A 24,171-nucleotide genomic window follows, 5' to 3' on the forward strand; every position below is an offset into this window, starting at 1 on the left:
TCTCTCATCAGCGCTTGGGCCTATTCAGGTTTCTTCATCAGGTTTGCGGCCTGTGTCTAACGTGCTGATATGCTTTCTGTATGTTTCTGCCATAGCTGCAAAATGGCACCTGTTTATATGCATGCACTAAGTCTAAACACATACAATTTGCATAATAGTATGTCCATGCAGGGTCTCTTGGTACCCCCCGTACCCCCTGGCATATCACTGGTTTTCTCATGGGATTCACCTCACTCTAAAGAGCCTAGGGGGTGGATTAGGTTAATGTCCTCCCCAACAGTATTCACACCGAGTTCCTGCCCCTCCCTGCCCCAATAAAACACCTCCTGATTGGAACTCTTAGAGCTCGCTTTAGTCAAGCCTTATCATCAATCTTTGCACTCAAAGTGCATGCCAGTGTTTTTTTCAAATCAGCCTTCTGCGAGTTCATGACTTAATTGCAACTGTAAAACACTGTACTGCTGTAATAGAAATGTCTAAACCAGGTCTGCCCGCAACCATTCAATTTATTAGCACTATGCATTGAAGTTGTGTTAAAAACAAGCACTGGCCAAGTCAACAGTTTTGGCTTGTGTATAAGTAATAGGCTTTTGCCAGGCACTGATATTAGCTGCCTGTGTGCTCACACAATTTTGCACCTGCTACGATCAATGTCCAGTTAGTAAAACTAGAGCAGTGCCTGGCAAGAGCATCTCTCATGCCTACACAAAAGTCCAAATTGTTGGCGTTGCCAATGCTTGCTTTATTCTGTGACCACCATTTGATGAAAAAGTCTATGGGACTTGGAACGCGTATACACTGTACCATTTGTGCACAATATGTGTATTTGGTGCAAAAAAAAGTATCAAAACGGATTTTCTCTAAAGCCAGAAATAAAATAGCATTTCACCTGACCTGTCAGTTGTTCAATCACTGTGCTTATATGAATTTAATAAAATAAGCGCAAGCAGAGTAAGGGCTTGAAGAGAACCTTGTGAAACTATATCAAACCTGTAATTTGGAGCAAACCTCCATTATAGAACTACTGACAATGTACCCCCTGTATGCACGGGTGAAATAACCTGTAATCAATTATTATGTATAACACAACCAAACTTGCAAATCTAGGAACAAAATAACATAGGTAACTGCTGTGGTCACCTGCAACATATTGGTATCTGGATTTGCTGTGCTAAGCAGACATAATGGAAACTGGATACAACTGATTTTCTCATTTCGTTGCTAACTGTACACAATGAAAATTAGTGCTGATTTGTCAACTGGACTTAATGGAACCAAGCACGGCTGATCTACCTGAGCACAGAGGATCATAGCACTGCCATTTTAACTCTGCATATCTTTGCCAATGGTTGTAGTACAGTACCTGGGTAGGGAATTGTAAAGGTGACAATAGTTGGGATGTTGATGGCAATGATGCGAGTGGATGAGTTTGGAAACACAAGTTTGACATAGTGTGAATACATGGGATATTGATGGCATTGGCAAGTATGTGATAACTATACCTGGCATATTATTTGAGCACCAGTGCACACCATGCCAACACCAAACACATGATGGTACTTCATGGATGTATAATGCAATGGCTGTAAACATTGTGAGTACCTGGGATATATTGCACTGGCAACACACCGGGTACACATTACCCGAACCTATAATGTGTGTTTTAATAGTTTTGAAGATCAAGGCTACATTGCCATACAACTCAACGAGAGTGTTAGGATTGTGAATGTCCTCAATCAGAATCAACAAAATAGGCATAGAGTTTGATAATATGAGTTTTCACTATACCATTACAGGGGTTGGACATATATTGAAAGCAAACCTCTGACATTTACATGTTGGAACATGTTAAACCTTTACATCGAGTCGAAGCACCGCAATGTTAACGTGTATGCAACTTCATAGGGTCACAACCTTACATTTGAGACATTGGAAATCCATGCAAACTGTCACAGAGATCAACCAGTCCACATGACTTTAGGAAGACCTGCGATCCTCTAGCGCAGGGTTGAAGAAATGTGTATAAATGTAGAATCATTGCATGCAAATGTATCTCATGAATATTAATGGATGTATCCTGAAATTCCGGCATGTTTCCGAACCTCAAATCCTGGAGTTGGACAACCCTGTTCTAGTGACGGATATCCATAGGGACATCTAGACATGTTTTGTTTCATTTATGTATTGTTATCTGACCACCAACACACCATGTGTTTTGATTAAGGGCACTTAACATGGCATACAAGGAAAAGGCAAAATGCATTTTCTTACCCTTACTCAGTAGACATTTTTGATGGGAAATAAAAAATAAAATGTGCAGATACATTCAGGGTGCAGACAGTCCATAAGGTCAGCAAGTTGCTATCATGGTGGTTTAAACATTGCTTTGGTTGTGGGTGATGAAGGTCGGTGGGTCTTGTGTTCCACGACTGGTTGCTAACCTTCAGTTAAGACTCTGTAATGAACTCTAGTTTTCTATATGAAACTCTCTCTTAATGATTATTTAAAATCTTTTTGGATTGTGTTCCTCTCTTTATATCTTACTGGGGAAACTTCTTAACTGGAGGGGTCATTTTCAATGTGCATGGCAATAGAAGACCTCAAGGTTCTGTTTGGGATGTACTGTACGTAGCATTTGCTGTTGTCACATCTGAATTTCTATCCCCAGACAGGGATAGAAATACTTTGTTTACATTTCATAATGACAAGACCTTTGCAGGATGGTCACTGTGAAATGAGCTCCCAGAACCCATATGGGTGATGGGAGCCTGTCATACATTAGTGTTGGGCGCGTGATCCAACGCTAATGCATACACGTGGGTTGGCTCATACTTCTTTTGCGCTGCTGCACAGCTCGCAAGCAATAAGCTGGGCACCTGTTTCAATAAGGGCCCTGGGCATTTCTTGAAGGGGCACAAGTAAAAAAAGTACATCCTCAACACTTTTTATTTTACTTGTGGCCCTTCCTAATAATCTGCCCTCAAGTTTTTTTAACTTATAGAATCAAGCCCAGTTTAGATAGGATACATCTGTCTGTTTCCTGTCACATGATTTTCTAATGTTATAAATATGTTTGTAATGTTTAAAGAAAGATGTCAAATGTTGGGAGTGAAATCCTGTCCCGCATGCAATGTAAGAAGCAAAGCAATTCAGTGGATGCAGCAATCCATCTGATAGTACACCTTCATGAAATATATTTTAAGAGAAATGTGCCCTTCTGCCCATGTATGAGTGACAATGGGAATGTAGTTAACAACCATAACTTACAGGATGTGTCATTGAACTATGTGAGATTGTTCTTTCAATAAACTGGAAAAATAAAAAACATCATAACTATACACCACCCAACTTTCATGGATAAAGTAATAGTCAGCATTTACCCATCAGAAATATGTAACCATGAATTGTTGTCCTTATTGTGAGAAGCTTAATATAGATGACAGTATTTTCATACATAGTCTCAATATTGAAAAACGTGGTAAATAGTTTCTTTCAATGGTCTAGTACACCACAAACAGGAAAGAATCTGGAGGATGAGAACTTCCAGATGGTGCCTACAATGTTCCCCAAGTGTGGAAGTGGCTGCAAAGAAGTTAGAAGATCCATTGTTTGACGTTGCACCACCGCATTGTGACCGCGGCTGTACCCGTTAAGGGTGTGCGGCTTCCTGCAGTATCCAATGGTGGACGTGTTTCTAATCGTCTACAGTGTTAACACATGTAATACATATATTGAAAAGTCTAAGCAAACTTGTAAAAGTCTGCTACCCAGTCTCAGCAGCTTACAAGGAACTAGGAACAAGGGACTGCAGATGTGCAAGTGTAACGGAAGAACGAGAGGAGCTGTGACCTTGGCATGCAATAGTCTGGATTACTAATATACAAGTATTAAAAAGCTGGGGGTTGAGAAACTAGGCACGTAGACTGGGTTGGAATGGGTAAAGGAGGGGGGCGTCTTTCTGGATTGCTCGTCATTTGATTCTCCTTGAGCTACACCGACAACATGTGTTATATAAATGCTTTCAGTGCTTTGCTACTGCAAATTCTAGACAAGCTCTGGCAAAGGTTTACATTGATATCTTTTGAACCCTGATAATACATTATATAAGAGTTTAATTGTAAAGCAAACTAGTGATACAGGGACCAGGGAAAAGAGTGGAGACGATGTAAGGCTTTAACAGTAAAATAACCGTTCTGGATCTGTACAAAATGATGTAAAAAGTAGTGGAGCTATTTCCAGGGAAAGATACTGGCAGTGGAATTCAGTTCCTCCTCACTTCGACCTATGCGCACTGGTGCTTAAAGAGAGGATTAGAAGGCAGTGATGAGGTGCTCGCCTCACCCTTACTGAGAACATGTGACGTTCAGACAGGATGGAAGGGAGGACAATCTCCTACAACGGTTATCTGGGATGCCAACAGAATCTCCCAACAAACAATCCTGTCCTAGCCTGGGAACAGATGAGCTATTCAGGGGAAGTAGGGGGCACGCAGGAATACACTGAAAATCAACATCTTCAACAATGATCTCCGTATTAGTAAGAATATAGAAAGAGAAGTAAAAAGAGTGGTGGCCATCGCCCAACAGGAGACCGGCAGGCCCAGCGTAAATGAAACAACATTCGAGGCACTTCTTCTACAAACACCACGCTTCTGAGGACAATTTACAAACAGGAGGGCACACTTTCCTACAGCTCTGCGAAGGACACCATTCTTTTTTTAAAAGAGACCTTGCATGTAGGTATGAAACCACGTCAGCAAGCATTTAAATTAGCGAGGATAGAAAAGAAAAAAAACATTCAGGAGTTTTGTTAGAGCAAATGTTTTTGTGTTTGCTTTTATTTAAAAAGTTTTTGGGAGGCAGCATGAGGCATATACATAGGGTAACGTAAGTGTGCCTGAAGCCTCATCAATCGGTCTGCTTTGCTCATTTGGTCATATACATGCAGCCATGTTCAAGTTTGGCTGAACACCAATTGTATGTCTTGCAACTCAAAACAGCAGTATTTTATTTTGCAAGATTGTTTCGGATGAGATTGTTGTATCATGGTTCGGACTGCATTGCTTGCTATGTAAAGTGCCTTGAAATGGAGAGCACTTGCTAAAGGCCCTAATCCAAAACTATTCCTGTAATGCCTACATATGATTCCTGGAAACCGGTGGGCCTCAACATGAGACCATTACTTTCGATTCTAGTAAGACAGATGTCACCCAGGCTGTCTTTCAGTTACCTCGGGTTACCAATTAAAAACTGCTTACTCCAGTTTCATCTGCTGCTTGCGATTAGCTTTGAAAGCCAAGCAGCGCTTAACTTGGTCATGAGCCCGTCATTGAAAGGCAACCCGACTTGCACGCATTGGCAATTTTACTCCATTTGAACTCTGAATTCCACTTGCTGCAACAGTACAGTAGCGTTTGCAACAAGGAAAAGCTTAAGAGACTAGTGATGGTCCAGCTTGATTTCATATACGATGACTGGACACTAGCTAAAGCATCATTTTGCTCTCTCCTAGCTTTACAACGGGTTCAAATTAGGTTTACAAGCACATGTACAATTACTTTACATTTTATCAAGGATATACTTGTCAAGTTCATAAAGAGATCTCATTACCTAATCATACCGTTGTTTTTTGGTAAGACAATTGCTAACATTTGAAGGCCTAAATTCTAACTAACGTTTTTTTTTTATGTGCACTTTTTCATGGTTACACAGTGTCCAATTGACACAAATGTCGAGGCAATCATACATTATACTGTCTACAAATGAGAGTGCAATCTGAGGGGTGAAATTAAGTTACATATTCTAAATTATTGATGAAATGCTCTAGAATAATAATGAATTGTAAAATCTTATTTTTTGATCAAACAATAAATAAAAAAATAAAAATAAAAATTATTCAATCATCTAGAGTTGGATAATTACCGTTGTCCCGGTGGTGTGTTTCTACCCACATAAATGCACATGGATTAACTATTTTCCAGAGCATAAATCACTGCATTTTCAATTTGACGTTTGAAAACAGAAAGGAGTATAAGTCACAGGCAAGTAGCAGGGTCAAGATATCTGAGTGCCCAGAATGAGACAAGAGAAAGGGGACAGGTTACACAAAGTGCACACAGTGTAGCTTAAAAAAAAAGCACCCAATGGAAATGTCCAGTTGTTAATGCGCAAAGAATGAAAACACATGCAGCTTTGGTTGAGGATCTGGCGTGTTTTCATATTAGCACTATAATGTGTTGTGAATGGCGCAGCTTTAGCGTGCCGGGGAGGTACAGCCAAGCCACAATGTTCACATGTCTGCTTTCAATGACGGTATCCGTTTTTAAATCTCAACGGTTTGCACACTCAAAACATGTTTTCAATGAACTAGGGCTACTTTTGTAATTGTTACTCGATGTATTTTTATTTTCTTCATTATTACAGATTACATTTCTTTTAATGTGCATTATTTACGTCTTCCTTTTTACTTTGGGGTTATTTTTCAGGTGATACTTTAACATACCCTGCACGGTTTTGGGGTTGAATAGCAACAAGAGGGATATCAAACTAGTGAATGGTCCAGAAAGGGCTTAGGCAACACCTCTGTCATTCAGGGGTGTTGCTAGGTCTGGAAAAGATCAGGGCTACGCTAATGTCAGGACTGGCAGGATTCGGTGCTAGCTATAGCCTTTAGGTTGTAGCCACTGCGCTTCTATCTGGGGCTGCAACCAAAAGACCCGGGGCTATAGCCCCGTCTGCCCCCCCCTCCCAGCCTCTAGCAACGCCTCTGCTGTCAATATTTGAAGTTGGTCTTTTTCACAGGATTGGAATCAGGAGAGAGTCTGTATGGCACATGAACTGGGCATGCATGCAGTGGAAAGTGGTTCACTTAAGAAAATGATCATTGTACATAAGAACATCTCTGCAGCTTAGTTCACTAAAGTGAGCCTCATCTTATGTGCAAAGAGTGTTCTTAGGCCTGGAACTGTCTTGATGGGAGCAAGCAGTGATTACGTCTTGTAGAGGAAAATGTGACCAAGAAATTAGGGCTGGAGTACCCCTTTTGGAGAGGGACCACAATGGATTTGCATATGGTCTTTCCCCTTTATGTAATGTCTTGGCAGGCGAAGAACGATGGCCTTGAGGTCTGCCCAGAAACATGCTAGAAGTTAATATTCATTCTAAACCTTGCAGCCATCTCCTCTTTTGCATGTGAAGGGATGACGGACCAGCTGTGTGTGCATGCCGGATTGGCAATTACTGAGGTGAGGGAGGGAAGAGGTTTTGGGGAGGTGCTGGCAGAGATTTGTTTAGATTTTTCGACACTGGAAGCAAAAATTGGTGCTACGGCGCTATGCTGGCATATTTTGCAACAGTGTGGAACTTGCCTTCTTGAAGTAGCTTTATAGCCTCATTGGTCATAGCCAATGTGCCATTACAGTGGTAATACTGGCTTTATTTGGTGCAGCAAACATGTGCCCTCTTGCAGTGGCAATGCTGTTGTTATTTGGCGTAGCCATCATAACTGTTTTCTGAATGGGGCAATGCTGGCATATATTGGCACAGCTAGCTTAATAATGTCCCTTTGCTACGGCAGTACATCTTTTTTGGGCACAGCGGCAAAAGTATATTCTTTCCATGGCAGTATTGACTTTATTTGGCATAACAAACTAGAGTGTATTCTTCCATTGGCGATAATGGAGTATATGTTGTTAGAGCCAGCATGGAAATGTCTCCTTAAAGTGTCAATATGCCATTATCTTGACATCCTGGTCCTAGAATTTCTCATGGATCAAACACCCAATTTACGATAAACCAGCAGATCAAATTGCTCTAGCTGTGTACGAAATCTATACAATTAACAAATCTAACAATTAACTTCAGGGACCCTCATTAACCCTTTGCTTCTTGGTCCCAGAATGGACCGAATGGCCAACTCAAAAGTAATTATAAAAGAAAAGAAAAACAATAAGAGTTTGGGTTTTCTAGAAATATTCAGGAACTGGATCGGAATTAAGGAGTCAACTGCCCTTTCATTGTTTGATTGTGTATATTATTTGGCACTGTTTGCACTTTATGGATGTAAACAAATCAAGAAACCAATAATCCATCAAACTGTTTGGCCATTCGTATTGTAACTGCAGCTTTTTGCACTTTATACTGTTATCCTGTGGGAGTTTTGTAGTTATAGGATCATTTGTTTTACATACGCATGTGAGATCAACATCGAAGCTGTGTAGGTATTCATGTTTATGTATATTCGTCGTGATACATGTTAGATTAAGGTTTCCTATTGATGCAAATCAAAACAAATTGTTTTAACACAACGCTATGGTAGGAACCATTTTAGTAGTGTGGCTATTGCCTTCAGTTCCAGACCTAATAGGGGACTCCCAACAGTAAAGTACATTATTTCACACAGTGATGTCAGTGTGTTCTTATAAGGGCAATACTGAGGCTATTGGGTGCAGCAAACATGGGGAGTTTTCTGTAGTGGCATTACTGGCCTCAATTGGCCCACCCACACATGAAAGCACCTTATTACATTGGCAATGTGGTATTATTAAAGACACCCATCATCAGTTGTCTTACAGTGGCAATACTTGCTTTATTGGGCGCAGGGACCGTGCTTGTCCTCACTGTGGCAATACTGGTATTTCTATGCACAACCAGCATGACTGTGTTCATACAGTGGCAGTAAAGGCATACGGGTGCAGAGGCAGCATGAGAACCCCTTCTCACATTTGCAGAATACTGGCATATATTGCGAGAGCAGGAATCCTGAAACTGCACCGGGAAACGGTCCTGTGTACTGTAGCCACATGGCATCTACTGGCAACCCTACAAATGTGCTGCAGAGTGCACCATTTTAACCTACTAGTCTATCATAAAATGTGGAAACTCTGAAAGAGGGTACAGGGAAAACAATTGGGTGTTCATTCTAAGTAGTTGTAGTTCATTGCCCAATGACAATAGTATCGTGACTGAAAGGAAGACTAGTGCAATGCTACCACTTTCTCAATAAACATGTGAATGAACACATACGGAAAGACCCTGCTATAAGTGTGTTCACATAGAACGCAGACAGATCTGGAAAGCAAAGTGGCAACGTCACTAGCAGAACACACCTTCTCCAGTTCCTGATCCTGACGGTTCATGAGCGTTTTCCAGTGATCAAAAAGCTCCGGGTCCGATTTCTGAATGTCCTTCAGAGTTCCCTCACGCTGGATCGTGCCGTCCTTCATCGCGATAATCTGCCAGCAATAATGGAACACGTGTCACATATATAATGAGAAGAACTTCATGCCAAAACATGCTTCATGTCATATATTTCTCAAACGAACAGAATCAGCAGTCTCCAGAGTAGCATTACCCACACAGTGCCGAAGAGTTAATAACTCGTCCCAGTGGCAAGTCTTGCTATAATGAGACATTCCGTTCGTTTCTGTGGGCCTGACCACTGCCACACACCGCTTTGCACACCCTGATTACACTTTGCAAGAAGACCAAGGTGTATTTCAGGTCCTGCTGCCACAACATCGAGGAAGCATTTGAACTACGTTATCCTTTTTTATGTTTTATTTTGCGCTAAGTGATGACAGTGCCCAAAGTCCTTTCCTCACCTAGTCCGAAGTCCTTAATAATATTAGGTTGTATTCTTTAAATCTATGGTTTATTACGTTTATATATGTATTTGGTGTGCTGGTGATGAGGGGTACAATGTCCCTTGATGCATGTTACCATAGTTTCACTGATGGTCACAGGAGTGACAAGTAAATGTGTCCATTACTGCCTGTCAAATGAGCTCAAATGGGCTTGAAGTGTTATGTTGTGGGAATGTCTTTTGCAGCAGGAAGAGGCCTGATTTCCTTCGACACATTCGGCCTTTTGTAGTCTTAGCAAATAGCATGCGTGTGACGGCCTCTGTGCGTACTTCCGTGTAAATAGATCTCTCTATGCATTTTGTAGTGTTTGCAGTACAAATACTGCAGTGCACAGAACACCAATACAACGCGTGCTTCTTTGCTTCGTTTGTACCTGACGGTATGTGCCTGGCGGGAGGCACTTACGCGGATTTTACGCGGATTCCCAGGGAATCCGCCAGATTTTAGCAGGTGCAAAAAGCTGGCGGTTTCCAGCAGGATTGAACCCATTTCCGCAATGAGATGCTGGCAGAAATGCATTCAGGTTTGTAGAGCGAAGCTCTTGGGGAGGCAGATGGACAAATTATAATGTGAAACAAATAGAGGGAAATGATGTTGCTCATTAAAAACACGTGTAAATGTTTAATGAATGCTTATAATGAACTGGGCAATTTAAAAGGATTCTCATGCCTTTATTCTAGATAAGGAAGGTTTCAGTGCTGGGTGATGGGAATTGTCAGTGCCAGCCGCTGGCTAGAGAGGGCTGAAGACCCCCTATTTTGAGGCAGAAGGCATCACTCTGCTGTGACGCCCAGCCTGTGGCTCTGACATCAAGAGACTATCACATTTCCCACTTCGGAGAGCAATTATTTAATTACTTTAAACAAACAATGTGTGAATCGTTACTTCCTGCTTTCCATGTATCTACTTTAACCTGTATGTTCTGTATGTTATGCCTGTATATCCTCCATTGTACCATATGTCACTTTGTAACTAAGCTGAAAGCCTTCTTGCATCTGCTGCGCCCTGATACCCTCAGGTCTGGCGCGCATTATAAATAATAAAACAAACAAACAAGCAATCATTAACGTGACGACAAAACGAGCACATGTGCAATGGCAGAGGAAAAAAGCCTGCCCAGGGGCAATCTCAAAATATCCCCAAGGATGAAGCTAAAGCCTTCACTGATGGCCCAGGCTATTACTTGCCCCCCCCGCCCCCACATCTCCATTGCTTATCATCTTTGTCAAACTAAACACCCTCAGCAATGGAGTAAGACATGATGAATCCCCCTCGTTCACCCCAATTCATAGGCTGTTTAGTTTCTCAGTGATGCTTATTATTGGAGGAGTGGGGCATTTCAGTCGCTATTCAGCCTCCTGGGCTCATAGGGGGTAAGTCGGATTGATAGCACAATGGTTTGAACTGCCCCACTCAATGGCAGCTTTCAAAACTGCCATCCAGGCCTCCCCCACCCCCACATCCCCCTGCCCAAAAAATATTTTTGAAGCTGCCCCCCCCCGCCCAACCCCGGGGTGATGGGGAAGGAGGGTTGCAGAAGTAGCTTGCGAAGAAAGATTATGAATGTGTTCATTGCTGAATAGGGGACTAGAGAATCATGATCAAAATCTGATATTTTCATGTGTGGCAAGGCCAGTACCGTGGCCTTGTCAGGAGGCGAAGGTAGCCCAGAGAGAAACCCAATTCCTGCCTCCCTTACATGTGACAACATGCATGTTTGCAGACACTCATCACCTGCCTTACCTCGTTGGCAAAAAAACGCTTGCCCGTCCCTCTCGTTTGTTGTGGAGATGACAAACTGGCCAACACGCACACCCACGCCTGTGGATCTGAAGCAAGCAATCTAGAGGCAGCTGTTATGTCAGAAAGGGACCCAGCTAGAAGCAATCACAGAGAGCCAAGCCTTGGGCTGAATCTCGCCCCATGCAGAGAGAAAGAGGAATGGGAGGACATCGTGCCGGCAGAGTGGCCGCTGCGCGGCAACATAGTCTGCCTTATTGGGTCCATTGGCTTTGGCAGTGGTATGCCATTAGCAACAAAGACATACCTTCAGGACATCACGTCCCAGGCCCTGGGATACGAGCGTAAATTGTCAGTCTCCCAGACTGCCAATGGAGAAGCGACGATCTCACCCAGTAGAAGTGGGCATGGCTTATCCTTTTAACCAATTCACTGCCTTTCACTTGCATGCCCTAGGGGGTGGAAGAGAGGGCGATATTGGCCAGGGTCAGAGGTGCAATCCCAGAAGGAGGAGGGGGATATAAACGTGGGACAGGAAACAGGAAGTTTTGGTTTCCAAGGTGAGGTCAGCAGTGGAGGTGGAGGCAGACCATGAAACCTGCAGGAGGAAGGAAGGAGCAGCAGCTCGTGGATGAAGCTGCTTAAGAAGTATTGGTGGAAGAGTGATAGTGTTTCTGTAGTGTGAATGTGCATGTGTGAAATAAATGTGCAAAAAAGGATAGTATCAGGAGTGAATGTGAGAAGACGGGCACAGATTGATTGTGTAGTTTTGACGGTAGAATAGTAGTGGAGGGGAGTGGTAGTAATAGGAGGAAAGTAGGAGTGGTGGTGGTTGCAGGAGAGTGGTAGTAGCATGGGGAGACTTGCAGTAGGAGGAGAGTAGTAGTAGTGTTGGGAGGAAAGTGATAGTGGCAGAAGGAGAGGAGTAAAGTGGAGAGGAAAGTGAAGGAACACCAAAGGGTGGAGCAGAGATAGCAGGAGTGAAGCATTGGAGGGACAGAAGAGAGGTGGATGGAGTGAGGTGGTGCTTGAGGCAGTAAGAATAGGAAGCAAAGGGTAAGCATGAGTGTGAGTGTCTGAGTCTCTAAATAAGTGAAAGGCACTTTCCAACTCCCTAAAGAACACAAACATCTGGCTAGTGTAGGGGCAGATGGAAAGTCCCAGAGAGAGTTACATAGCCGAAATGTAGGGAAACCATCCTTAGCAATGGACAGCGACTAGAGAGTAGGATTTACTGATCAATAGTGCCAAATAGGGATTGCTAGCACTTGGGACAGGCAGGGATCACATGGGAGTTGAGAGGGAGAGAAATGGCTGTAGGGCCCAAAAAGAAAAGAATAAAGACCCTTGCACCATCCCAAAGACTCAAACAGGTTTTATGTGCCATCTGTAACACATACACTTTTTGGATGGGATATACTGGTGCCATGCCATAAGCATGTATTCTCTTCTGCTGACTGGCCAAAACTGGCAGGAGGAAGTCAGCACCCTGGGGTCTTATACTCCAACCACCCTTTTTGGTATATTTATATTTATAGATTTATATTTATGTACAGGGAAGAACAATGCTCTTTTGATCAAAAAGAAGGTAAAATATGATAAAGTGCTAGAACGGAGGCAAAGAAGGTGAGGGACAGAGGCAGGTCAGAGATGACTGATTTTCTTTTTGCCTTAAGGCAGATGAGAGGTAGGTTAAGAGGATAACTCAGAAGCAAGGATGTAGCTTTTCAGTTTGGTTTTTAACAAATTGGTGTGGACTCTTTCTCAGATGTTCAGGGGAAAAGAATTCCATGTAAGTGGAATAAGAAAAGATAATTAGCAGAAGTGGTTTAGTGTGATATAACCTTTGAACATTATTCAATCACATACACTGAACAATTAGATTACAGAAATGGTGCACACCTCTAAAGGGAGAGGTTTCTAATCTATAAAAGCCCAAACCCAGAGATGTGCAGGACTCACTCACACTGGATGTACTGACTGACAGTGGTAAGGAGAGAAGGGAGAACTGGTAAGAAGGAGAGAAGGGAGAACTGACCACAACAGAAGGTAGAATGGAATATATTGCTTTCCTCTGCAACCATTTTGGATTGCTAGCAGACCACTATTAAAGGGGCTTTTATGGAATTTCACCACAGGCCTTCTTCAGTATAACCAGAGTAACCAGGTTGTGGCATGAAGCTGACACCATGTTGCTGATTTATGTCTATCTGTTCCTAGAAAGAGAAAATTGATCCAGTCCTAATGAGGGTTTCCACCTCTCTATGACACATCCAAAAAGCAATTCCTATCAAGGTGTGGGATGTATCAACCCATTCATCCAAGCCCTGCAACATCGCTGTGCATTGCTGGCAGCAGAAACATCCTAATGGCCACTGGAAAGCATGCTGCTCGCCAGAAATCACCAGAAATTGCGCAGTGAAAACCTGAAAAATAGGCCACATCTACCTTGTGCCTATGTCAGTAGTGAGCACAGGAGGCCACTGCCAAACACCACCATTGGGCTACCCACAAAGTAGCCTGAAACCACTTGTAAATAGCAATGCTGATTGCAAAAGAGACAGAGCTAGTTTCAAAAAATCCGTTTTTATTTGGTGTCAAATTTGCTAAAATCATGGCTCACAAACCACCTAAAAAGATCCAACCTCCTTGTTGGGTGTTCCACATCATTATACTGCAAGAATCCACATAAATCCAATGTCCGAAAGAGTCATTTTATTAGAACAAAATACACTTTTAAAGATACTTGATGGAAAGAAAGCTGTCAAAATGGGTGCAATACCGGTACTCACCACGACCAGAAGCCGGTGTTTTAAAACCATTTTCTTTGTAAAGTTGACATGGAACCCCAAACTATGCCAAAGAAACACTTGATATCAGAAACCTAAGAGGTGGATACCATTTAAAACTATATTCTGAAATGGCTTGAAGGAAGAAATTGTTTCACGTATGTGTTAACAATGTGGGTTATATTGTAAGAAAAGACAATTTGTAGACATTGGTTGCAGAGTTAAAAAGTTTCCCACACTGGGATCAATAGGATTCCACACCTTCCCCCTGGACAAAGGAAGCTTTCCCCAGCCCTTGGCCAAGAGATTGACAGACTTGTGTGAACAGGCACTAGCCAAGGCACCCTGGCATGTTGCTCTCAGTCAAGACAATGGATTCTTTGGGCTGAATAGGAATATGCTGATTTGGGTGTGACTGGTCAACAACTCCTGGCAGGAAACAAGACATGTGACCCTCTGAGTCAGCCAGCTCTGGGCGCAGAGACAAACCATTGTGTGAATTGAATTGAAAGCAAATGTATGTTTTATAAAAAGGCTTATAACAAATAGTACCAAGCTGAGAAAAATATGAAACTTTGGGATTCTTAAAATGAAAGATTCACTCACAATTTAAGACTAAGCTGGACGCCGTGTGATGATCTGAGACCAAACCCCAGAATGTATTAATATCGCAGCTGCAGTGTTTTTGCTATGAACATAAGAAATAACAGAGATGTGCTCAGATGAAGTCTGTATGTCTGTGTAAAATTTGGTGCAGAACCAATATTGGGAAACCCACCAAAAGCGCAAATAAGTGGTCATTTCTGAACCCAAGCTCGTAGGAACATGGGACTTGAACAGAGACATGCCTTAATTAATCTGTGATGTGTATATGTATTATGAACAACTTGTGTATCTGGGAAATATGTTTTTGGGAAAAATAGAGTTTCTCTATGAAAAAGCAAAGGGGAGGGATTTCAGTTAAGCCATATAACACAGCATCACTCTGACACATATGACACACTGCTCCTGTCTCAAATCAGGGGACAGGGAATCCTCTAACCTATCAAATCCTTAGAGGGTTGGGCATTGTGGAATCAGCCTCCCCACCCCTTTGGAAACACATAAATAGGGACTGCTGAGACCCAGATAGGACACACCTTTTTCCACTACTCAACTGATTTCTTGGCGCAGCACCCTGCCGGAAGACTCCAGAACTTAGACTCCAGACTCCAGATCTAGAACCAACTCTGGAAACAAAATCTAGAACTTTGAAGCAGAGAGGCCTAATCCAAAAGCTGAACCCTTCTCAGCAGGCCTGCAGAATCTAGCAACCTGATTCTAACCCCTAAACTCCCCAGGGGCTGTCACCTTCAACAGCCGGGCTGAGCTGTTTTGCTTCTCGCTCAGAACCCTGTGCTAGAACCAAGATCCAGACCCAGAAAGCAGTGTGGTATCCAGAGCCCATCAGATCCAGTCTAAGAGGCCGTCCAGAACGCCGTGCAGTGCTGAGAGCAGAACCCAGAGTGCCCGAGACCTGTCCGGTGGCGAGTGAAGCCAAACCCTTGACCAGATCCTGATGGGGCCCCTTCCATTCTCAAGCCTAGGAGTGAGTATCTAGTCTAGAACTGTGCACAATCATCTCTTAGTCTAAAGTAATCTTATCCCATCCATTTCAACCTGTCCAGAACTGCATTATAGAATCTTGTGTCCATTTTGTTGATTCCAAATCTGTAAAGCGCATTCTGTCAATTTGAAATCTTGACTTTATTTCTGAAAATATACCTTCACAAAACCCCCCGTAACATTTGAACCACCCGTCCTAGAAACGAAATTTAACTGTCATTATAGTTTTTCCGTAATCGCGTTTCACGCACGCGGAATAATTGTCGCAAATTGCAATTTAGCTCCATTTCAACACATGCCAAAATAGCTGTTTTTTGTTTGCAACTGCTGAGATTCGTTTTCCATCTGATAATCATTCATGAATCATTGCTAGTGTTGACCTGAACCAATCCAAAGTAACTATCACTTATCCTGAATCACATTTAGTGAATTAAAATCATTTTGGTATATTTTCCTTTTCATGACAATCACATTCAAAAGTATTTTTGCCTGTGTTTAAAATCATACCTGTTTTCTCTAAGCTTGCTGGGGGAACTGGGATTTAACTGCATTATTGATTGTATTCTTGAAACCTGTGTGCCCTCATTTCTATCTCTTCATATTGCAAAGGGGGGGGGAGTGAGTAGTCACAGGGTAAAAAAAGTGATGATCTTGTCTTTTGATTGAAACCATATCAAGTTTATTTCTGTGTTGCATTTTTCCCATTATTGCATTTCCTTGAATCCCTATAAAGTATTCTCCGATACAGTATCCTTCCTATTCCTACTCCTAAGTGATTAAAGAGATTGTTGATTTTGTAATATTACCCATTGTTGATTACCGTCCATATTCATAAGTGTGCTATTCAGATATTATTTTGTTCATAAAAGTGTGATATATATATATATATATTGTTTAATTCTTCAAATAAACCTTTTTAATTTGCAAAACAAACCTACTTCTTGGCTCAGGGAGGTCAGGGGGATTCAAAGAGAGGGGCGTTATATAAGGGTTCATCATCCAGATTCAAATAACGTTGACATAAAAATATATAAATAAGGGCTTCCATTGGGCATCCTAGACTAGGCATTGTCTTAGTTGGAGTGCTGGATTGAAGTCACTTACAAAAGTATAATGTCAAGGGGAAATATAATTTTTAGGGGAAGGATACTCTCAATGGTGATAGTTTAAATCCTAGCCCTTTTAATTTGTGAAAGTCCAGAGGGGGTATACACAGTGACTGTATATCCTGGGAAATTATTAACTATTTCAGAAGCATGTGCTTCTGAAATTATATATTTGATAAGATATGTTCTATAGTGTGCATAGTAGGAGAACTCTGACTCCCTGTCTGTGCAATGCGCACACACAGAATGGAAGCCAGAATAATATCTCAGTGTGTACTGTGGAGAGACAAAAGAAAGACACACACTCTTGGAGGACATTGTTCAAGTATTGTATTGTATTGTAATGTACTGTATTTATTTATATAGCGAGCCGAGCCCTGAGGCAAATGGGCACATTTCTTTGGGTACATATGACAGTGCAAGCAAATTACAGTTACAAATTAAATTACAGTTGCATATTTACAGTTGCAGGCATAGTAGTTCACACACATTACAATCATGGGGGATGATCAAGTTAAACATAGAACCAGGAATGTGTGCAGTATGGGCCGTTGGTGTGTTCGCAAAGACTGTTGGTGTATTCGCGAAGACTGACACGTATTGGGTTAATTTTCATTCAGAGTAAGCCAGGAATTGGCCTCGTAGCGGAATTTGTGGATGGAGGGTTCTAGCCTGATGTTGGGTGGTATTGCATTCCAGGTTTTGGCTGCATGCATCGAGAAGCTTTTGCCCCCTGCTTTTTGCAGTTTGAACCTTGGTATGATTAGGTAATTAGAGTGGGAAGATCTAGTTTGTCTAGATGAGGTGTAGAGTTTGAATTTGTCACAGAGGTATTTAGGTGCTTTATTGTGAATACATTTGTGTATGAGGGAGAGAGTCTTGAATTTAATTATTTGGTTGATTGAAAGCCAGTGAACACTGCATCTCAGTTCAGCGATGTGCAGTTTTCTTGGGAAATTGGTTGCTGCTCTTAGTGCATTTTTTTGATAGATCTGTAGTTTATTGAGATTATGTTGGCTAGTGCCTAGTTGAAGTGCATTGGAGTAATCTAGTTTGGTTAATACAAGCGCCCTGGCCAGGATGATGCAACTTTCAGTCATCAGGAAGGGTCTGCAAGCGTTGATGAGCTTACAGGTGTAAGCGGTGGTGGATGCTGTAGCATGGATTTGTTTTCCTAGTGAGAGGGTGGAGTCGAGGTACATGCCTAGTGTTTTGATGTATTTTGAGACTTTGATGCTGTTGCCGTCATTATTGAAGGTGTTGAATTTGTTGTCAAGTTTATTGAGTCTGGCTTAGGTTCTTACTAGGAGCAAGTATTTTTATTAAATATAAATTTGAACTATCCTTATCGCAAAGGGTTTTTGCATGCCTTTGAATAAATAAGATGCTGTTTTTTTGTCTTTGAATATCCCAAAAAAAGATTAGCCCACCTTCAAAAGCTAATACTAAAAGACCCTACCACTAACATAAACAACTAAAGGCAGGAGAATGTCTCCCTTCTCCTGTGGGGGGATTGCCGCATGCTTGGTATTCCAGATTAATACCCAATCCTTGAATAGCCCTTCTTGATTCTTTGTACCAGTTCAAACAAATTTCTCATCAGATTGTGACTTTTGCTTTCTTCCCTGGAGTTGCATTTCTTTGGCTCTCATTGAATTATTAGATCAATGTGTTTGGGCTTTAAATTTTCTGATGAAACAGAGTTTCGCATAAGGTTTTGGTTTTCTGGACCTTTATATTTCAGGCTTTTCTCACCTGGTTTCTCTTCTATGACATTAGCCACGCAGCTTCTCTGGTCTTTAATTTACTATGCTCATTCTCTATTAGCTCCCGCTATTCTGCTTTCAGCCAAAGGATATCCTTCCCCTCTTTCAAGTATAGTGTTATCCCAGTCTCATTATTCCCTTTCTCTGGGATTTCTATTTGTTTCTTTCTTGTCTTAAAACAGCTCAGATTCTGTAATTTTATTTCTCTGTTCTTCTCATTGTTACTGAGACAAACTTTGATTTGTTTTCCCCTTCTCTGTGTTTCCCTTTCCGAGACGGTTTTTATCTTTTCTCTAATGTTAAGATAGTTCAAGTTTATCAGGTTTACTGTCAAGCCTTTTCCATTTTCACTGAGACGAGTATCCAAGGTCATATAATGATCCTCTTTGGACATCCCATGCCTTCCTTGTTCTCAGTTACCTTCCTGATTCATAGGGAATATCTATAGGTTTCCCATGGACCTTGGCTTCTCTCTTCCCCTTCATCTCACTTCCTGCTCAAGGTTAACCAGTGTATCTGTCAGTCAATCCTCGCTCTCTCTCTCCATGTTTCTCTGTGTCACAGTGGGGAGTCGAGTCACTGACTGTGACCATCCCACTTTAGTATCAGCGTTGTTTCAAGGGCTGCCTGCCCATCATGTTACTTTTGTGGTCTCGCCTCTACCAATTCTCCAACACATCTCACCTCTGCTTCTCTGGCATTTAACAGTGTTTGATAAGCTGAACAGTCCCATGTAGGCCATTATATTCCCCAGCTTAATCTCCACACCGAATCTGTTGGTTGTCTTCATGACCATCAGTCTGTCTTCAGAGCTGCCAGAAGCATGAAAACTGCTCTCCTGAACATCCGTGAAGACCTGCTCTCCAACCTCGATTCCAACATCCCGTGTGTCCTCATCTTGCTTGATCTCTCTTCTGCCTTTGACACTGTCAACCATGCCATCCTGCTCAACCGTCTCCGTGATAACCTGGGTATCAGTGGTCTGGCCCTGGGGTGGCTGGCCTCTTTCCTCTCTGACCGACCCTCTCAGGTCCAACTTGGGTCCTTCCTCTCCGATATCTTTTTCTCTACCTGTGGTGTCAACCAATACTGGCTGTTCAACCAATACTTGGCACTCCTTGCCCACCGCATCGCCGCTCTCTGCCCCAACTTTCAGTCCTATACGGATGATACCCCGTTCATTTTCAGGCTACCCTCTGCCTCCTCCTCTCCTTCCCTCATCTCTGACTGTCTGCTATCCAGGAGTGGTGTGCCCCTAATGACCTCTGCCTTAATGCCAGTAAGACTGAGATTTTGCTCATTGTCACACCCACTCCCTCCTTCTCTGCAGCTCTCTGGCCGGCCTCTCTTGGCCCTCTTCCAGCTTCCACCTGCAAGGCTAAAACCCTCGGGGTCATCTTCGACTCCACACTCTCCTTCTCTACTCACATCTCTGACGTCTCTAAGAAGTCACACTACCAGCTGCACCTCATCAAAGAGGTATTCTTCCTCTCCTCTCCTTCCCCCAGAAGCTCACCGTCTCCAGAGCCCTGGTTCTCTCTAAACTGGACTATTGCAAAAGCTTCTATCTAAATCTGCCTGCCTCTACTCTCCGCCCTCTGCAACTTATCCAGAACAGGACTGCAAGACCTGTCCTTGGCCTCAAGCCCAGGGATCGTATCTCTCCAGGACTGAAATCTCTGCACTGGCTCCCATTGGCTGCAAGGACTAATTTCAAAACCCACTGCATTGTCCACAAGACCTTCTAGAGCCTGGGCCGCAATATCTTCAACTCTCTCTTCCCAAATATCTTCCTTCTCGAGCTCCTCACTCATCTGCCTCCAACTCCCTCAGTTGCAGTCGCTTCTCCAAGCAACGCGTTGGTGGTAGATCTCTCTCCTCGGTAGGGGCCTCCCTCTGGAACAGCCTTCCTGCCTGAAAATTGAGGAAAACCATCTCCGGTTCTAGAAGCACCTCAAAACCTTCCTCTTTGCTTCTGTGTTCTCTCCTCCTCTCCCCTGCTGAATTCCTGGCTGAATCTGCACTGGCTACCTGGCTGCTCTTTCTGACCTCGGGCCCAGGCCCTGCCACTTGCACACTTGCACTGCCTCACTGACAACCCCTGCACCTGGGGACTGTATTCAGTATCCCTACAGTCCCCGGACCAGCACTTACATCTGCTCTTACCTTGCACTTGCCACCATCCGGCCATTGTATTTATCTACTTATTCTACTATCCCATGTACTGCACTTTCCCCTCTCCCTTCCCCCATGCACTTTTCCCTTTCCCCCTTCCCATGCACTTGCGCAATCTGAATGACACCTGGCCTAGTAAGATCGTTATCTGTCTTCGCTCTGTTCCCCCTCCCTTGCCTCATCTCGCCTCAAAACACTTGTGTATTTGTGCGTTATAAATGCCATATCATATCATATCATATCATATCATATCATATTATGTGTCCAGATTTATGGATTTCCTCACAGGAACTGTAGACCTTGTCCCTTAAGGGGGAGTCTCTCCATTGAGGTCCTACTTGCCTCGACCCTTCAGGAGGGTGTTACGGAGCAGCTCAACTCCCTAGCCTCACAGGGGGAACCACCCCCTTGTGGAGAAGCGACATATTCCATAGATTTGTCACAGTACATATATAGGAAAAAGATATGTACTTGAAGTCATTCACTGGTTACACCACCAAGTAGAGTCCTATTACTAGTTTACTAGTACTGAATCATTCAAGACAAACAGGAAAGGGTTATTAACTGCTACACATTTTCCAATCTTTAAGCTGCCCATTGAAAATGACAAATGTACATGTTTGTACATTAATACAAGAGAAACATCATTGAAGAGAAACTAGCAAACATACATATTAAAAATACCCCTTTCTGTTGCAAGCAATTCAGATGTAGGAATGTCAAGTAGACTGTCATTAAATTGAGTTTTCTAGAATTCTGTTTGAGGTTTTGACACATATATTGGATAAAGGGGGAGGTGTTTATGAGAAATGAAAGAGAAGCAGTGAGATTTAATTAGCCGGGGATGTTCTGATTTAATTCAGTTTTTATCAAATGTAAGCTTTATCCTGAACCCTCATACACTCATCAACCCATTGTGAATGTGAGCTCAGGGTAGATCAAATGTACATATGATAATGCATGTGCTTTAAAAAGGTCTACAGTCAAGTTAATGCAGCTTTTGACCAGTCGAGTGACCAGTTTATTGATCATTCTTCATTGTAGTAACCAATGTGATTTGGCTTTCATAGAAAAGATATACAATTTGTATATATTTTAAATTGGTTTGATTATTTCTATTTCATTAATAAATAGACCTTCCGTGCAATCCTGTTTGTTGCTTGTCCTGATAGGGGAGGGAGGCTGTAGGGAATAAATGCTGTCAAAATTGGCATATCGCAGGTTCATAGAAAGAACTGTGATACATAAATAAACAATAAAACATTCTACATCAGGCAATTGATAGTCTTACACCCCCCTGCCATGGGGCCTTCTCTCTTCCATTTACCCATGGGTCAGTAGTGGGGACCTGAGGCCTTTGGCCGTCCAATTCCCTGAAGGCATAGGAATACCATTCTCAACACCCTGGTTAATCTCCAGGGCCGCTGGTTTAGATTGCTTCTAGTCTGTAGTCTGTCAACTTTTCCTAGAGCTTCCTCTCATCTTTCAAGCGTAACTACTCTGTGGGATCTTTCTTTCTAGGCTTTGCCCTTCTAGCAAGGCAACACAAGCAGACACATTGGCTTCCTCCAGGAGTCACTCTCTCTCTTTAAATGCATGCAGCCTTTCTTATACTTCCTCAAAAGGGCTTGGGTTCTATTCTGACTTCTTGCAGGTTGCTCCTCATTTCAGTTTAAAGGGTCAGAGCTGATTGGTTATTCCTTGAGTATTGCTTAATCCATCACATTATACTAAGATTAGCATGCCCCTTGTATTGGGTAATTACCTGATAGGTCTGAAGATTGCTAATGAGGGTTAGCAAGAAGTTAAAGGCGAGGGTGGCCTTTTGTGCCATCTTGAAAACTAATCCTAAATGGGATTTGGGGCTGTGTGGTTCTGCATCCACTTGATATTGCTGGTTCACGCATCGCACTGAGATTACCAGAGCATGGGCAAGACTTTTCTCGTAGCCTCCCACTAGGTTAACACTTACAAATATTTTCTTTGAACTCCATGAATGCTGTAGATTTGTAGATTTTACAATTGCTAAAAGTATTTAACAGACTTCCCGATTCCTGGGTTGAGTGTACACTTTCAAGATTATCTTCGGATATGTAATTCAAAGGATCAACTTCTCCCCAAGCAACCTCCGAGGAGGCGATACCACACCATGCAGTATACACGTGGGTTTCAACAATGTACAGGAGATAGAATTGTATTGCAATTGCTTCCCAGTCTCGGCTGCCCAGTCCTGGAACAAACTCCCACTTGAGCTGAAAACCGACCAACCCTACCCCTATTCAGGCGAAAGCTTCTAGCATGGTTATGGTCCAATGATGCCTAAACCCAGCGCCAGAGGTATCTCCCCTACCCAGACAGGGCACCATACCTCCCGCTAACGGCTTACATGCCATCCTACCACCAGTAGATACTCTACCTACTGCTCTCAGTAACCTGATCACCTACTGTAATCAAGTGAACTGATGACTCTGCATGTATTATAACGTGTATGTAATCCTGTTTGTATATAATTACTGTGCATGTAAATCTTGTATATTTATAACAATGTGTAACTAAGCTGATAAGTATCCTTGTAATGCTTGTGCCCAACTACCTTCGGGTCTCGGCTGCGCCATATCAAACAAACAAACAAACAAACAAACAAACAAAGCATGTTTTCTTTTTCGGGATCCAGTTTTTCTAGTGCAGGCTCTTCAACACACCGATTTTTATTGAAGAAAAATCATTGTGAAAAATCTCCTACATATGCATTTGAAAAAAAAATGTACAACTAGTATCTTTGGAAAAGGGTATATTTATTGATTTTGGATGGTGGTTTATGGGAGACAAATGGGTGTTGTCCCCACATTTTGCAGTTCCCTCGAAGTTAAAAACCGGGAAAATTAAAACAATGAACACATTGTGCTCTGAACAATATTAACTGTGCAAAAGTGTGGAACCACTTTTCCTATAGGGACAGTTGAGTCCAGGTTTATGCCATTCCAACCGAATGATTTGGAGAACATACTGTATGTTGTATGCATTAGCAGCCGATCGTTCTTCTTTTCTGATAAACACACTGAGCCATCACTCCCCGCCCCTGAAGTCGCCCAGAGATCACATAAAGCCACCTATGAATTCCATAGATGGAAATCCTAGAAGGAGCACCCTAGAAGGCCTTGTGTCACCATTAACAGAAGAGTGTTGCTTACCCAATCAGCATGTGGAAGGTACTGCAGTTTGTGTGTCACTAACACGGTGGTCCTCTTTTCCTCTCTTAACATTTTTAGTATGCCCTCTTGCATAAGGTGGTCACTGAGGTGGATATCCAGTGCAGAGAAAGGGTCATCCTAGCCAGTAAAGGAAAA

General features: G+C 42.5%; 1 protein-coding gene across 1 annotated transcript in view; it reads right to left on the reverse strand.

Annotated features, from left to right (window-relative positions):
- Positions 1–24,171, reverse strand: part of ABCC8 (ATP binding cassette subfamily C member 8) — a 1,583,626-nt gene that overhangs the window by 382,901 nt on the left and 1,176,554 nt on the right. The window contains exons 24-25 of the mRNA XM_069623778.1: positions 24,016–24,153; positions 9,107–9,232 (exon numbers count right to left, since the gene is read on the reverse strand). Coding sequence (XP_069479879.1) covers positions 9,107–9,232; positions 24,016–24,153 — 264 coding nt within the window. The remainder of the gene's footprint in view (positions 1–9,106; positions 9,233–24,015; positions 24,154–24,171) is intronic.

This window comes from Ambystoma mexicanum, chromosome 11 (genome assembly GCF_040938575.1).
Source record: "Ambystoma mexicanum isolate Mex_15411 chromosome 11, UKY_AmexF1_1, whole genome shotgun sequence".
NCBI classification, from domain to species: domain Eukaryota; kingdom Metazoa; phylum Chordata; class Amphibia; order Caudata; family Ambystomatidae; genus Ambystoma; species Ambystoma mexicanum.